Source organism: Microtus pennsylvanicus, chromosome 7, assembly GCF_037038515.1.
Source record: "Microtus pennsylvanicus isolate mMicPen1 chromosome 7, mMicPen1.hap1, whole genome shotgun sequence".
In the NCBI taxonomy this organism is placed as follows: domain Eukaryota; kingdom Metazoa; phylum Chordata; class Mammalia; order Rodentia; family Cricetidae; genus Microtus; species Microtus pennsylvanicus.
Window position 1 is genome coordinate 27,665,828 of NC_134585.1, and position 14,684 is coordinate 27,680,511.

A 14,684-nucleotide genomic window follows, 5' to 3' on the forward strand; every position below is an offset into this window, starting at 1 on the left:
CAAGATAATATCATCTCTCTGCATTAAAATTCCTGTAGGAGAAATTTTCGATGGTAATATGACGAGAATACAATCGAGCTCTGGATTCACTCTGTCCACATGTGCCTGTTGTAATTTCTCCTCAATCATTGTCAGTTCCTTTTCTGCTTCAGCTGTTAATTCTCTGGGACTGTTTAAATCTTTATCACCATCCAAGGTCTTGTTCAAATGAATTATTAGATCAGGTGTTATCCCAATAGTTGGTCGTAAACTGGAAATGTCTCCTAACAGTCTTTGAAAGTCATTAAGAGTCCGTAAGCGATCCCTCCGAATTTGTGCCTTCTGTGTCTTAATTTTTTGCAAACCTATTCTATAACCTAAATAATTAACAGAATCTCCCTTCTGAATCTTTTCAGGAGCAATTTGCAATCCCCATTTAGGTAACAATATCTGTATTTCTTCAAACAGCCTGTTCAAGGTATCTATGTTTGAATCAGATAACAATATGTCGTCCATGTAATGGTATACAATAGATTTGGGAAATTTCTTGCGTATTATTTGCAATGGTTGGTTCACAAAATATTGGCACAGGGAGGGGCTATTTAACATACCCTGGGGGAGGACGGTCCAGTGGTACCTCCTCGAAGGTTGAGAATTGTTATAAGTAGGCACTGTGAAGGCAAATTTTTCTCTATCTTCTTTTTGCAAAGGTATAGTGAAAAAACAATCCTTCAAATCAATAACTATGAGAGGCCATCCTTTTGGTAATAAAGAGGGCAACGGAATTCCAGATTGCAGAGGGCCCATAGGTTGAATAACCTTGTTGATGGCCCTGAGATCTGTCACCATTCTCCATTTACCTGATTTTTTCTTAACCACAAATACAGGAGAATTCCAAGGGCTGGTAGATTCTTCTATGTGTCCAGCATCTAGTTGCTCTTGTACCAGCTGTTCTAAAGCCTGTAGCTTTTCCTCAGCTAAAGGCCATTGCTTTGTCCATATTGGTTTCTCAGTCAACCATTTTAGAGGCAAGGCTGTTGGTATTTCTGAAGGGACATCAATTGCTTGTTCCTGCACAGCCCTAATGGCCGGTTTTGTCCTTTTGTAATAACTTTTAATATTCCTTTCAGAAATATGGGCTCTAGAAGTAGCAGGAATGTTAATTTGAGTATTCCATTGTTGTAATAGGTCACGACCCCATAAATTCATTGCAATATTGGCTACATAAGGCCTTAATTTTCCTATTTGTCCCTCAGGCCCTATACATTCAACCCATCTCGTGCTCTGCCTTACTCGAGATAGGGTTCCAATTCCCAGGAGCTGGACATTTACATTCTGAAGAGGCCAATATGGATGCCAAGATTCTGGGGTAATGATACTTACATCAGCACCTGTGTCCAGTAGGCCAGTAATAAAAATGCCATTTACACACACTCTCAGCTTAGGTCTTTGATCATTTATAGAAGTTTGCCAAAACACACGTAACTCATCTTTCTGATTACTATTGCTTGTAACAGTAGGCATGTGGCTTTCTAATTGTCCTGACGAGGCATGTTCTCTGCAGAAACTGGGAATGTCTGAACCATGTTTGCCATGGGGGCCTGAGAGGCCCCCCCTCTCACGTTTCCCGTCTGTATCAGGTTGCCTTGTCTATCTCTTGTAGACCTGCATTCATTCGTCCAATGTCTGCCCTTCCCACATCTTCTACATAAACCTGAAGGCTGATTCCTTCTATTCCTGTTATTTCTAGAAGATGCATTATTATTATTTCTGAAAACCCGTTGTTTACAATTCCTTTTCATATGACCCATTTTGCCACAATTAAAACATTTGGTATTCTGGTGTCTCTTTTTACCATTGGAAATTGCTTCTTCTACCCATGCTTCCGTGCCATAGTCAAATGTGTCAACATCTAGTGTATGCAAGACCCATTCTTCCAAGGACGCTGATCTGAACATTAAAGGCCTCAAGATCCTTTTGCATTCCACATTAGCATTTTCATAGGCCAAAGACTCAATTATTATACGTCTTGCTTCTGGGTCAGGTATCCCCATTTGTACAGCTTTAGTTAATCTTTGTAAAAAGTCACTAAAGGGTTCTCTCTGACCCTGTTTAACTGTGACAAATGATTCCATTCTCTGTCCTGGGTCTTGTACTCTGTCCCAAGCCCTTAAGGCTGCTGTAGTACACATAGAAAGTATGTTTTCATCCAAATTAGCTTGTTCCTGAGGGTCTGAAAAGAGCCCTTCACCTAGAATTTTATCTAGGGAAACGTCAATTCCCTTCGCCTTTTCCTGCTGTTCTAAAAGTCTAGCCTCTTGCCTGAATAAGCATTTCCATTTTAAGTGCGGTCCACTCTCAAGGACCGCGGAGCTCAGCTGGAGCCAGTCCAAGGGGGTTGCTTTGCTTGTTGTGGCCCAAGATTTTAGCATCTCTTTAACAAAAGGGGAGTGCATCCCAAAAGACATGATGGCCTGTTTAATTTCTTTGAGATCATTCATACGGACAGGCTCCCATGTATCTTCCTTGATGACCCTAGGGTTTCTGGAACCAACCACCTTTTCTGTTGTTATTACAGGAAAGGCATGTAGAGCTGTAGGTAGAGCTTTGTGAAAATTGTCCCGGAGGGATTTATCCACAGATGTAGTTAAAATTTGCCTTTCTACCCTTTGCTCTTCTTCTTCAGAATTTAGAAATTCCTCAATCTTTTCAATTCTATTCACCATTGCTTTTTGTAATGTCTGAATCTCCTGCCCAGAATTATGTTCTAAAGCCTTCATTGAGGATTCTAGAGTATGAAATTTGTCCAGTAGAGATAACTTGTCATCTTTGGACATAATTTTTATGGCATAAACCGTGCCTTCTTGTATTGACAATCTTTCCGCCAATCTGTCATAAGCTTTAGACAAAATTCGATTGTCACATTCAGCAGTTTTGATTCTCTCAGTTAACGTTTCAGTTCCTACAGAAAGGGACTGCTGAAACTTACGATCCAATTCAGCTGTTCCTTCTTCCATAGTAATGAATTTCTCCTTAACATCAACCTGTACTTTTTTTAGATTTTGCTCAGTTAACCGAGTCATGTTAAACAAAGATTTGTTTTCTTCCTGGAGAACTTCAAACTGATTCTTGAGAAGATTGTTGTCATTCTCAATTGTTTTTAAACGTTCAACCTCTGCCTTAAGAGATTTGATCATTTTCCTATTATCAAACCAAATAGTGCTAAGGAAAAATAAGAATCCCAGGAATATCCATATATGTGGTGTGGTAGACACCTCTTGTAAGATCTCCCAAACGGTGCATTCAAAAGAACTATTGAAATAGGCTGCGGTCACGTTGTCAGACATTATTTAGAAAAGAAAAAGTTCTCTTACCTGTAATAACTGGTTCCTGCCAGTGGTGGCGAAAGAGCCCAGTTGAATCCACGTGTCCTAAATCTGAAATAAAAGGACTCAAAAACAAAATTGAAACAGACACCAAGCTGATAAGTATTTTTTGCCGGGGCTCTCAGGCCGCTGTCACGTGACCTGAGCGCTGGCGGCGGTGGGGGTGGTGGGAGGGGGAGCAGACACAGGCAGCGCGCGCGCCGCGGGCGGTTGCGCACGGGAAATCTGGCCGGGGCGGCTCGGAACAGAGCTTTAGGCGCTGTTAAAAAGGCTCTGTGGATATCAAACTCACTGCTTGATACTCTAACAAGCGGCAGGGAAAATCGAGTCGCTCAGAGTCTCAGCTGTTTCAGCGCGCGCCCAGAGAGACTGCTGAGAATCTCAACTTCTTCCGCGCGCGCCCAGAGAGACCGCCGTAGCGACCCCGGGGTGCAAGAGACTCCGTTCGGGGCCGGTTCTCGGCAAAGCCCCACGGGGGAGGCGCCAGATGTTCCGGCACAAAATAAAGGCAATGCAGATATCAAAGAATATTTACCAGTTTATTGTTAAACTTACTAAACCAAAGTTCCAGCGTAGCACAGGTAGCGAGGAACAAAAAGGGCCGAGCCGCCTCTCCGCGCACACTTTATTGGCCGGGATTTGCCTGAGGCAAACCCCGCCCTCTAAAGGGAGCTGATTTAACCCCTTCACTGCTGTGCAGCTACCTCTTCTAACTTGGAAACAGTTTGGTCTTTTTCCACGAGGCTCATCTTGATGTGATGGGGGAGGCTCCCATGTGAATTTACCCATCATGAACTCTGTCAGTGAGGCGGGTATCTCATTCTGAACTCCTTGTTCACTTGCGTGTGTTTGATGGCCATAGAATCTATATGTGAGGCCTAAAAGTCTCTTCATTTGTACTTATGCTCAACAAAAACCCATCTCTGTTTGGGAGTCATTGACCTTGAGATCAGCCCCATGGTTAGGCCTACAAATCCATAGGCACCCCTATAATCTCCACATTGCAAGACCCTGATGGCATTCCCTGCCATCTGAGTAACTCACCTCCTCTGAGTAACTCCCTCTGTCACATGCCCATCTGTGTGGTCGTTTTAGTTGCTAAAGTGCAGGTGGCACAGCCTTGTGGGGTGCATGCCTTTGTGTATGTGCTCCCCAAATACACTCAGGACTTCCAAGCCAGACACATCCCTCCTCAGGCAATGAAAGAAGCCATGGAGCGCCAGGGATCCGAGGCCAGACAGGACACATTCAAGGGCTGGATTTTAACCTAGGTGGAGATGACCTTGCAGTCAGTGGGTGTCTTGACACATGTCCTGTGGGACAGGACAGATTGTTCACAGAGTAGGCAACAAGAGGAACCAGCTAGGCTGGGGCGTGGAGACTGGGGGTGCTTAGGGAAAAATCTCTGAGGAAGCCATGCTGAAGTGAAGCCGAACCTGCTGATGGAGTGTGAAATAATGGGGTGGAGGTTGTGAGGAGAGCTGAGGGAGAGGGATGGAATGTATGAATAGAGGTGGGGTGGTGAGGGGCTAATAGAAGGGGTGAGGAGAGGTGGAGTAGTGTGAGGCGTAGGCGACAGTGGGTGTGGGATCCAGGCCACGGAGGAGAGCCTCCAGGCAGAGGAAACATCACCTCACAGATCCACGCCTCCTGTATCTCCTCAGAGCACGGAGGGCCAGAATATTTTCCATAAATTCTGTTCCTGGCATGAGGGAGTGACTGGCCAGTGGTCTCTGATGGGTGGCTTAATGACAAGAGAGCAGGGCAGAAGGAGTCCCGATTCTTCCTGCCTTGTCATTATCCTGCTATGACTTCATTCTTGGGCAACGCTTGGGTTTCGGTCGAGTCCTCTGTAGCACAGAAATAGCATCTTGCTGCACGGCCATCACGCAAGAACCCCAGAAGCTGCTGGATGCTGCCACACTGAGGTGTGGCCTGGAGTGTTTCCATCCCACCCTCCTTCACCACTGCCCGTCAAACTGAGACCTCCCCCGGTCTCTGACTCCATTCATCACCCAGCGTTTAAATTCCTGTGAGAAGAAATATTTGAAAGTGACTAGATGCAGTTGAGGGATGAAGAGCTGTTTGCAACGTTGCAGCTTTCTTCACAAACCTTCTATGTCTGGAAGACAGGGTGAGGATAAAGGCTCCCAGGATGCTGATCCGTCCCTTGAGGACACACCAACAGACAGGACAAGCTGGGCATGGGGATAGAGCTGGAGAGGTCACTGGATGCACCTCCCTTTTCATGAGTGCAATGTCATAGCTAGAACTGAGGTGCTGAGGTCTTTATCCATGGCGCTCTCTTCAGCGATAGGGCTGCTCAGAAGTAGGAGTCAGCATCCTCGGTGTTGTCTCTGATGGTGACCACACCACTGTGCCACCTTCCTATTTGGGAAGGTGACAGTGCCCCATAGCACCCATACCTTCTGTTCCCCTGCACTAGTGACACCTAAAGACCCACGGTCACTAGAGTGACAGTGGTAGGGAGGGTAACACCAGGTGTCTGAGGTTTGAGGCTCAAACTGGACATTTGCAGAGGGCCGGGCTGTCTCGCATCGTCCGCTGGCAATAATGGTGACAGATGCCTACCAGAAACCGGGGTGGCCCTGACTCTTGCACTTGTGTCCCCCAGCCCATCACCACAGGAGGCGTCACTTACCGGGAGCAACCCTGGCACAAGGAGTGCTTTGTGTGCACTGCCTGCAAGAAGCAGCTGTCTGGGCAGCGCTTCACTGCCCGGGATGAGTTCCCCTACTGCCTGACCTGCTTCTGCGACTTGTACGCCAAGAAGTGTGCTGGGTGCACCAACCCCATCAGCGGTAAGCATCCTGGGAAGACTGCTGCCAGGGGATAGGCTGGCGGCCTCCTGGAGCACTGCGGAGGCCTAGAGTGTTAGCATGGTGTTGTTAGCATCCCGAGGCTCTGCTCCCAGACTACCTTTCTGCCTCCTTGCTGCCTGTCCTTGATACACTGCTTGTGCTTCTGCAGATTACTGAGAACTTCCCCTTGCCTGGTCATGGAGAACCATTGGCCTCTCATTGAGTGTTTCTGCTTGGGTCTATGAGCCCATTATAATCACATGAGCAAACTGAGAGCTCAAAATGTGCTTGGCTGGCCAGCCAATTATCTGTTCTAAGGTATCAGACATGCTGAAGATATTGAAGGTGGATACTGGCTGGCTTCAGACTAAACATTTGCCATGTGTACCAATCAGTGGCCAGGTGGGGAGAGAAAAGCATGAGAGTTCTGTCAAATGGAGGAGGGCCCGGCCTAATGTGGGGAGTGTCACTCCTGGACAGGTGGGTCTGGGTTATACAAGAAAGCAGCTGAGCAAGTCATGGAGAGCAAGCCAGAAGGCAGCACCCCTTCCTGGCTCTGCTTGAGCTCCTGCCTCCATGTTCCTGCCCTTAACTTCTCTTCATGCTCACCTGTAAGCAGTAAAAGGAAATCAACCCTTTCCTCCACAGTTGCTTTTTGATCATGGTGGTTATCAAAGCAACAAGCAAACTAGAGCACTTCAAGAAGCATTCCTCCATTTACTTTGTATGTAAACTAGATACTCCATTTTGCTTTCTTTTTTTCTTGTGGTTCTGAGGATCAAACCCAGGGCATCACACATGCTAAGCAAACAGTGTGCCATTGTGTTATACCCTCAGCTCCAAGAACTTGCTTTTTTTTTTCCTTTTTAAACAAACAAATAAACAAAAACTCCACAAGCTACTTAGGGAAAGAAGGCTGATGAGGTTTGCTGTGCATCCCTCCATCATGAGCAGAAGTGGCCTTTGGAAGGACACAGACACTTCATTAGAGACCACTGCTAAGATCTAGCCCTAGCGTGACTTGCCAAAGAGAAAAAACCTTGACACTTTCCCCGTGTCAATAGGAACTACCTGGTGAGTCAGAGTTGGGTAAGTCTGAGAACTGGTGTGGGTGTGGCTTCTTTGTCACAGTGTGGTTTATCACACTGGACTCTTGATATCAAAAATTCGTCATCTAAATTTCATCAGAACACATGGCAACTGTGTCATAAGTCCATGTATTCCATTCTTCTTGGTTGCAGAGTGGCCAATGGCCATACAGACCACCTGTCGTTGATAGCATAATCAGCACCCTATGAACCTTAAACATCTCATGAGGACTAGTCAAACATGAGTCACCAGAAAGGAGAGAAGTGAAACTAGTTAGTTTGCTTGTTTACCAATACTGGAGCAGGGCTGTGGCTCAGTGCTCAAATGCTACCACGGCATGCCTGGCCCCGGGCCTGCCTCCAGCACTGCGAAAAGATAAAATCGTGGTTTTGCTCAGTCCTTGACTCTTTCAGGGTCAGCTCCGGCCTGCGACCCTATCTTCCTTCATTGTACTGTACCCCGACTCACCCCCACTCCTGATCTAGAGCTGGTCCCAGGGTCACCCCTCTGCAGGCTGGTCCTTCCCTAGCCCTTCCTGAGATGATCACACCTCTCCTCTCCTGCCTCCCCGCATCTACTCCCTTTGCTACAGCACCCAGCAAAGGCACAGGATCCTGTTCCCTTTTCTCATGGGGAGCAGGTTTCATTTCAGGAGAAAACAGATACTAATCCAGGAAACAGCAGGCACTTTTCTTCTCACAGTGCCAGGGTTGGAAGCCAGAGCCCCACACTCAGTAGGCAACAACTGAGCAACACACTTAGCCCTTAGACACTTCTTCACAGCGCGTTATCACACCCCTGTTAGAACCGGTTTCTGTGCCCGTCCTGAGTTCCTTGAGGCTTTGTAGAATGGATGATTGTATGTGAATTCCTGACTCTCCGTCACTCTTCTGAAGGTCGCATGTGTAGTAGGCACAAGGTTGAAGCGGATCAAACTGTAAGGCCTTTTTTCAGCTCTGTGGAGACTGATCACGTGGAGACGCCTCACCCTGCGCTTTGCTTTTGTGCGCAGGTCTCGGTGGCACGAAGTACATCTCCTTCGAGGAACGTCAGTGGCACAACGACTGCTTTAACTGTAAGAAGTGCTCCCTGTCCCTGGTGGGGCGCGGCTTCCTCACGGAGAGAGACGACATCCTCTGTCCCGACTGTGGGAAGGACATCTGAAGGCAGCGCGCGGAAGCCGCAGCCTGTGAAGCGGAGATTCGGATATTTTCTTGCAATGCTGTGTTCTGCTTCCCGCCAGCCACCGCAAGGCTTTCTCTCGCTGTCTCAGCTTCATGTTAATTGAAATCCTTTAGCTCTCTGCACCACTGCAGTCCTAGCCGGGACTGTAAACCCTGGATGGAAAGATGACTTGGAATTCTTTGGAGACACGAGGCAGAGTAAATGAAAAAGTGCCCCAGCGTTGTCTTTATAAAGCATCCCTCTTACACTGCCTATTTAATTTTTAAGTGCAATTAACATTGTCATGAATGTGTTCTCAAGGGAGAGCTGGGATTTGCAGCTTTGTAACTTCCTTTTTGTGTACACCCAGAGTAAGATTTACGTGACTTAGAATAAAGGTATTCAGAATAAAACCGTTGGCCAAGCACAGTGTGTAAAATTGATTCAATATTGGGGTCTCCCTTTAAATACCCTTCCTAATGTTGTGCCCCTAATACGGTTCCTCATGCCATAGTGACCCCTGACCATAATGGTATTTCATCGCTGCTGCATAACTGTAATTTTGATGCTGTTATGAATTGCATTGTCAGTATCTGATATGCAGGGTACCTGATATGTGATATCAGATGTACTTTACTGAGAGGGCCAGTGACCATTGCCTGCAGTGGGTCCTGATGGGTCAGTATTTGGTGATTATTGGCCTAGCAGGTTGGACTGGGGCAGCAGCGGTCATCAAAATTCCACCACACTTTGTTTCAAGAAAGCCTTCTGGCAGCACCTTATTTCCCGACACTAACTTTTCTCCCTCCCAAGCTCTCCTCTTGTAACACAAATGTTCTACATTGGATGCGTGAAGCTATGCTCCATAATATGAATGGTGACAAGGCTGGGGGCTAAGGACGGGGAACCCAGGTTTTGAGTCTCACTTTCAGTAGCAGAGCTTGGCTCCACCCCTTCAGCACAGATCTGTGCAAGCCAGCAATTCTCAACCTGTGGGGTCTTGACCCACTGCGGGGTGATTGAATGACCTTTTCACAGGGGTCGCATATCAGATATCCTGCATATCAGATACTTACATGACAGCTCGAAACAGCAGCAAAATTACAGTTATGGAGGAGCAATGAAATAACTTTATGGTCATGGGGTCACCAATGTAGGGGCCTTACATTTGTATTTTAACAAAGTTTGCCTGAGGATCAGAAAAGTAAAACAGCCACACTGGTCAGCCTTACAGACCAGGCAGCAAGGACACACACCTTTAATCCCAGGACTAGAAACGATTACAAAACAGCTCTCACATAGTCTTATTATGAGATTCCTGGAGGCAGAATCACCATTTCAGACTGAGGTTGAGGTAAGAGGCAGTGACTGGCTGTTTTGCTTTTCTGACCTGCAGGTTGAGCCCCAATTTCTGTCTCTGAGTTTTTATTAATCACGTTTCACACCGCAACATGAGGAACTGTATTAAAGGGTCACAGCATTGGGAAGGCTGAGAACCCCTGGTTGGCTGCCTTCTCATCCACCAAGCGGAGACACAAGTGACTCGAGCCACAGACAACACCAGTTTCTTTCACATCTTCAGCCCAGCACCCTAGGACGGGGAGGCACACGGAGACACTGAGATCTTTAGTCTGTGTGTGTGTGTGTGTGCGCGCGTGTGCGTGCACACTTAAGTCTCCCAAGTGCTGGAGTTACAAGGTGGTTTATCGTATCCAGCTCAGCTTCAGGCTTTCACTAAAGAGGAAAACCAATACACAGCCACAGAGAACTCAGACTGCGGCAGCAGCCTGTGAAAGAGTCTTCTTTCTAGTGGCTGAACTAGGACACGGTGAGTCAATCTGTGTACCTGACCATGCATTCATTTCTCTTTGGAATGGCAACATGGCAACTTTTCTCCCTCTTCTTTCATAAGAAAAGAGAGTATGATACAGAGGAAAGCTGTACAAAAAGGAAATACCTCTGTTCAATCATGTAAAATCAGGCGTTTTTTTTAAATGGGTACAGGATGTCCTTTTATTTTTTTATTTTTATTTTTTATTGAGAAAAGGAAAAAAAAAGTTTCCAGCCTCCCATTTCCCTCCCCCTCCTTCCACCCTTCTCCCCCTTGCCCCACTCCTCTCCCCCTCCCTCTCCAGTCCAAAGAGCAGTCAGGGTTCCCTGCCCTGTGGAAAGTCCAAGGTCCTCCCTGCCTCCATCCATATCTAGGAAGGTGAACATCCAAACTGGCTAGGCTCCCACAAAGCCAGAACATTAAGTAGGATCAAAACCCCGTGCCATTGTTCTTGGCTTCTCATCAGCCCTCATTGTTCGCCATGTTCAGAGAGTCCGGTTTTATCCCATGCTTTTTCAGTCACAGTCCAGCTGGCCTTGGTGAGCCCCCAATAGATCAGCTCCACTGACTCAGTGTGTGGGTGCACCCCTCGTGGTCCTGACTTCCTTGCTCATGTTCTCCCTCCTTCTGCTCCTCATTGGGACCTTGGGAGTTCAGTCCGGTGCTCCAGTGTGGGTCTCTGTCTCTATCTCCATCCATCACCAGATGAAGGTTCTATGGTGATATGCAAGATATTCGTCAGTATTGCTATAGGATAGGGTCATTTCAGGTTCCCTATCCTCAGCTGCCCAAGGAACTAACTGGGGACATCGCCTTGGGCTCCTGGGAGCCACTCTAGGTTCAAGTCTCTTGCCAACCCTAAGGTGGCTCCCTTAACTAAGAATTGTGCTTCCGTGCTCCCCTATCCAACCTTCCTTTATCCCAATCATCCTTTTTTATAATATCAAGCATGTATATAAAGTACATGAGTCATTTTTTTACTCACAATTTTCTTCTCTAGTCCCGTTCCCACTCCTGCGGAACCCCGAAAAGTCTTCTCCTACCTTCACGGTATAATCCACCTAGTTTTGCATGGGTGAGGTTATTTATTCAAACATGGACAATTCACCAATGGCTACGCCACTGAAAAAAAAAATTACTCCCTTTTCCAAGCAGTCATTAATCACAATAGTTCCTCAAGGATGGATGGGGCCTTATCAGTACCTCATCCCTAAATGATAGGATTCTAAGGGGCCCCATCATGTGCTAATAACCAGAACTACTGATTTCATGAGGACAACAGCCATGCTATTGTCAGACAGCAACATTTTATGTCAGTCCTTCCTGTCCTCCGGCTCTTACATTCTTCCCTGTTTTCTGCAGTGTTTGGATGACCATTTAGGGCTGAATACCCAACAGTCACTCATTCATTCCCTGCTGCATTAATCATTGCCCACTGCAAGGCTGAGAGCAGCGCTAATCTATGGGTATAAACAAATATTGAGAAGGCAGTTTGATACCATGTGCCTTTAATCAAACAGTAGGCTCTCCACTTGTGCTTAGGACTTTCCCACAGGCTTTTCAAGTCAGTCTCTTAATCTGGGTGATGTTTAACAGCATGTAAAATGGGTGTGGTGGTTGGAATGAGACCTGTTCCTCAAAGTCTCAAGCGTTTGGACACTTGGTCTCCAGTTGGTGGTGATGTTTGGAGTTTATGCAACCTTCAGGAGGTGGAGCCTTGCGGGAGAAAGCACGTCACTGGGAGCAGGCTTTGAGGTTGTTTAGGCTTACCCCATTTGAAGGTCATTCTATTGGAATGGTAACATATGCTGTGCCACTGTATGTTGGAAGTATGCAACTTGCCTTTTCATCTTATAAGCAGTTACAATTAAGAGACTGCCTGAGTCTCAAAAGAGAGTTGGACTTTGGCCTTTTAAACTGTGCTGAGACTGTGTAAGACTACAGAGACTTCTGATGTGGAACGGCATTTTGTATTATATGTATATGAGCTGGAGGGCCAGGGAGGTGAATGTGGTAGTTTGAATGAAACTGGCCCCCATAGGTTCCTGTATTTGAATACTTGGTCCCCAGGTGGTGGAACTGTTTTAGGAAGGATTAGGTGGCCTTTTTAGAGGTGTGTCACTGGGGGTGAGCACTGGGGATTCAAAAGACTGTCTGCCATGTGGTTGTATCTGAAGATTTCAGCTCTCAGCTACAGCTCTAGTGTATGTCTGCCTGCCTGTCTGCCTGCTACAATGCTCTTCAGCATGATGGTCACGGACTCTAATAAACCTCCTAAAGTTGCCTAGTCAGAGTCTTACCACAGTAACAGAAGCCTAAGACAGGAGATGTGACCTTGCTGGAGAAAATGTGTGTGTGTGTGTGTGTGTGTGTGTTGGGGAGTGTGAGCTTTGAGATTTCACAAGACTCATGGCACTCCCAGTGTGTTCGTTATGTCTCCTGCTCATGCTTCAGGATGTGAGCAACAGCTGCCCCTCCTGCAACCCAGGCCTCCTTATCTCCACTCTGCCATCATGAATTCTGACACACTGAAACTATAAGCACAAAATAATTTGCTCTGGCCATGAGTATTTTTTATTGTTTTTATTAAGCTATATATTTTTCTCCCCCCTCCTGTCTCCCTCCCCTTCCCCTTCTACCCTTTTCCATGATCCTCATGCTCCCAATTTACTCATGAGATCTTGTCTTTTTCTACTTCCCATGTAGATTAGATCCATGCATGTCTCTCTTAAGGTCCTCATTGTTGTCTAGGTTCTCTGGGATTGTGAATTATAGGCTGTTTTTTCTTTGGTTTATGTCTAAAAGCCACTTATGAGTGAGTACATATTATATATGTCTTTCTGCCTTTCTCCAAGATTTTTGTCATGAAAGGATGTTGTATTTTGTCAAAAGTTTTTTGTTTTTGTTTTTTAGCATCTAATGAGATAACCATGTGGGTTTTTTCAGTTTGTTTATATGGTGGATGACATTGACAGATTTTCATATGCTGAACCAGCCCTGCATCTCTGGGATGAAGCCTACTTGATCATGGTGGATGATTTTTCTGATGTGTTCTTGGACTCAATTTGCCAATATTTTATTGAGCAATTTTGCATCAATGTTCATGAGATTGGTCTGTAATTCTCTTAGTAATGTCTTTCTGTGGCTTCAGTATCAGGTTAATTGTAGCTTTGTAATGAGTTTGGCAATGTTCCTTCTGTTTCTATTGTGTGGAGCAATTTGAGGAGTATTGGTATTAGTTCTTCTTTGAAATCTTGTAGAATTCTATGCTGAAACCATCTGGTCCTGGGCTTTTTTTTTTTTTTTGAGACTTTTGATGACTGTTCCTATTTCTTTAGCAGTTATAGGCCTATTTAATTTGCTTATCTGTTATTGATTTAATTTTGGTGATATTTAATCAGAAAATTGTCCATTTCCTTTAAGTTTTCCAATTTTGTGGAATACAGGTTTTTGAAATATGATCTGATAATTCTCTGAATTTCCTCTATGTCTGTTGTCATGTCCCCCTTTTAATTTCTGATTTTGCTAATTTAGATATTCTCTCTCTGCCTTTTGGTTTGGACAAAGGTTTGTCTGTTTTGTTGATTTTCTTGAAGAACCTACTTTGTCTCTGTAGTAATAAGGTGCGGCGGCGGGGCTGCGTCCCCAACACCCCAGCCGCCTGCTCGGCTAGCTTTTGCCCCGAAATAATTACACGGACACTGTATTCTTTTAAACACTGCTTGGTCCTTTTGGCTCTAGCCCTTACTGGCTAATTCTGATATACCAATCAACCCATCTCTAATAATCTGTGAGCACAGGTCTTACCAGGAAGATTCTAGGTTGGAGCTTCATCGCGTGTGTCTGCCCAGGAGCGGGGCATGGCGTCTCTCTCTGAGGCTTCTGCTCCCCAGAGGAGAGCTGTGAAGTCTGACCTCACTTCCTCTTCCTCCCGGCATTCTGTTCTGTTTACTCCACCTACCTATGTCCTAACCAATAAAATGGGCCAAGGCAGTTCCTTTATTAGCCAATGACCTTCCTCCATCATGTCTCATTGTTTCCTTTGTTTCTATTTTGTTGATTTCAGGTCTCAATTTGATCATTTCCTGTCATGTAGTCCTCCTGGGTGAGTTTGCTTCTTTTTGTTCTAGAGTTTTAAGGTGTTCTGTTAACTCACTAGTGTGGGATTTTCCCCAACATTTTTATATAGGCATTTAGTGCTATGAACTTTTCTCTTAACACTATTTTGTGTCCCATAAATTTGGGAATGTTGTATGGGCACTTTCATTAAATTTTAGAAAGTCTTTTAACTTTTTATTTCTTCCTTGACCCATTGGTGATTCAGATGAGCATTGCTTAATTTCCATGTGTTTGTGGGCTTTCTGAAATTAGTGTTGCTGTTGAATTCTAATTTTAAGCCATGGTGATAAGATA

General features: G+C 45.6%; 1 protein-coding gene across 2 annotated transcripts in view; it reads left to right on the top strand.

The window, feature by feature from the left end:
- The window catches only part of Fhl2 (four and a half LIM domains 2), a 177,164-nt gene extending 168,299 nt beyond the window's left edge, over positions 1 to 8,865 (top strand). For both annotated transcript variants that reach the window (XM_075980270.1, XM_075980269.1), the window contains exons 5-6: positions 6,001 to 6,187; positions 8,289 to 8,865. In XM_075980270.1, coding sequence (XP_075836385.1) covers positions 6,001 to 6,187; positions 8,289 to 8,440 — 339 coding nt within the window. In that variant the 3' untranslated portion in view covers positions 8,441 to 8,865. The remainder of the gene's footprint in view (positions 1 to 6,000; positions 6,188 to 8,288) is intronic.
- Positions 8,866 to 14,684: the final 5,819 nt, after the last annotated feature.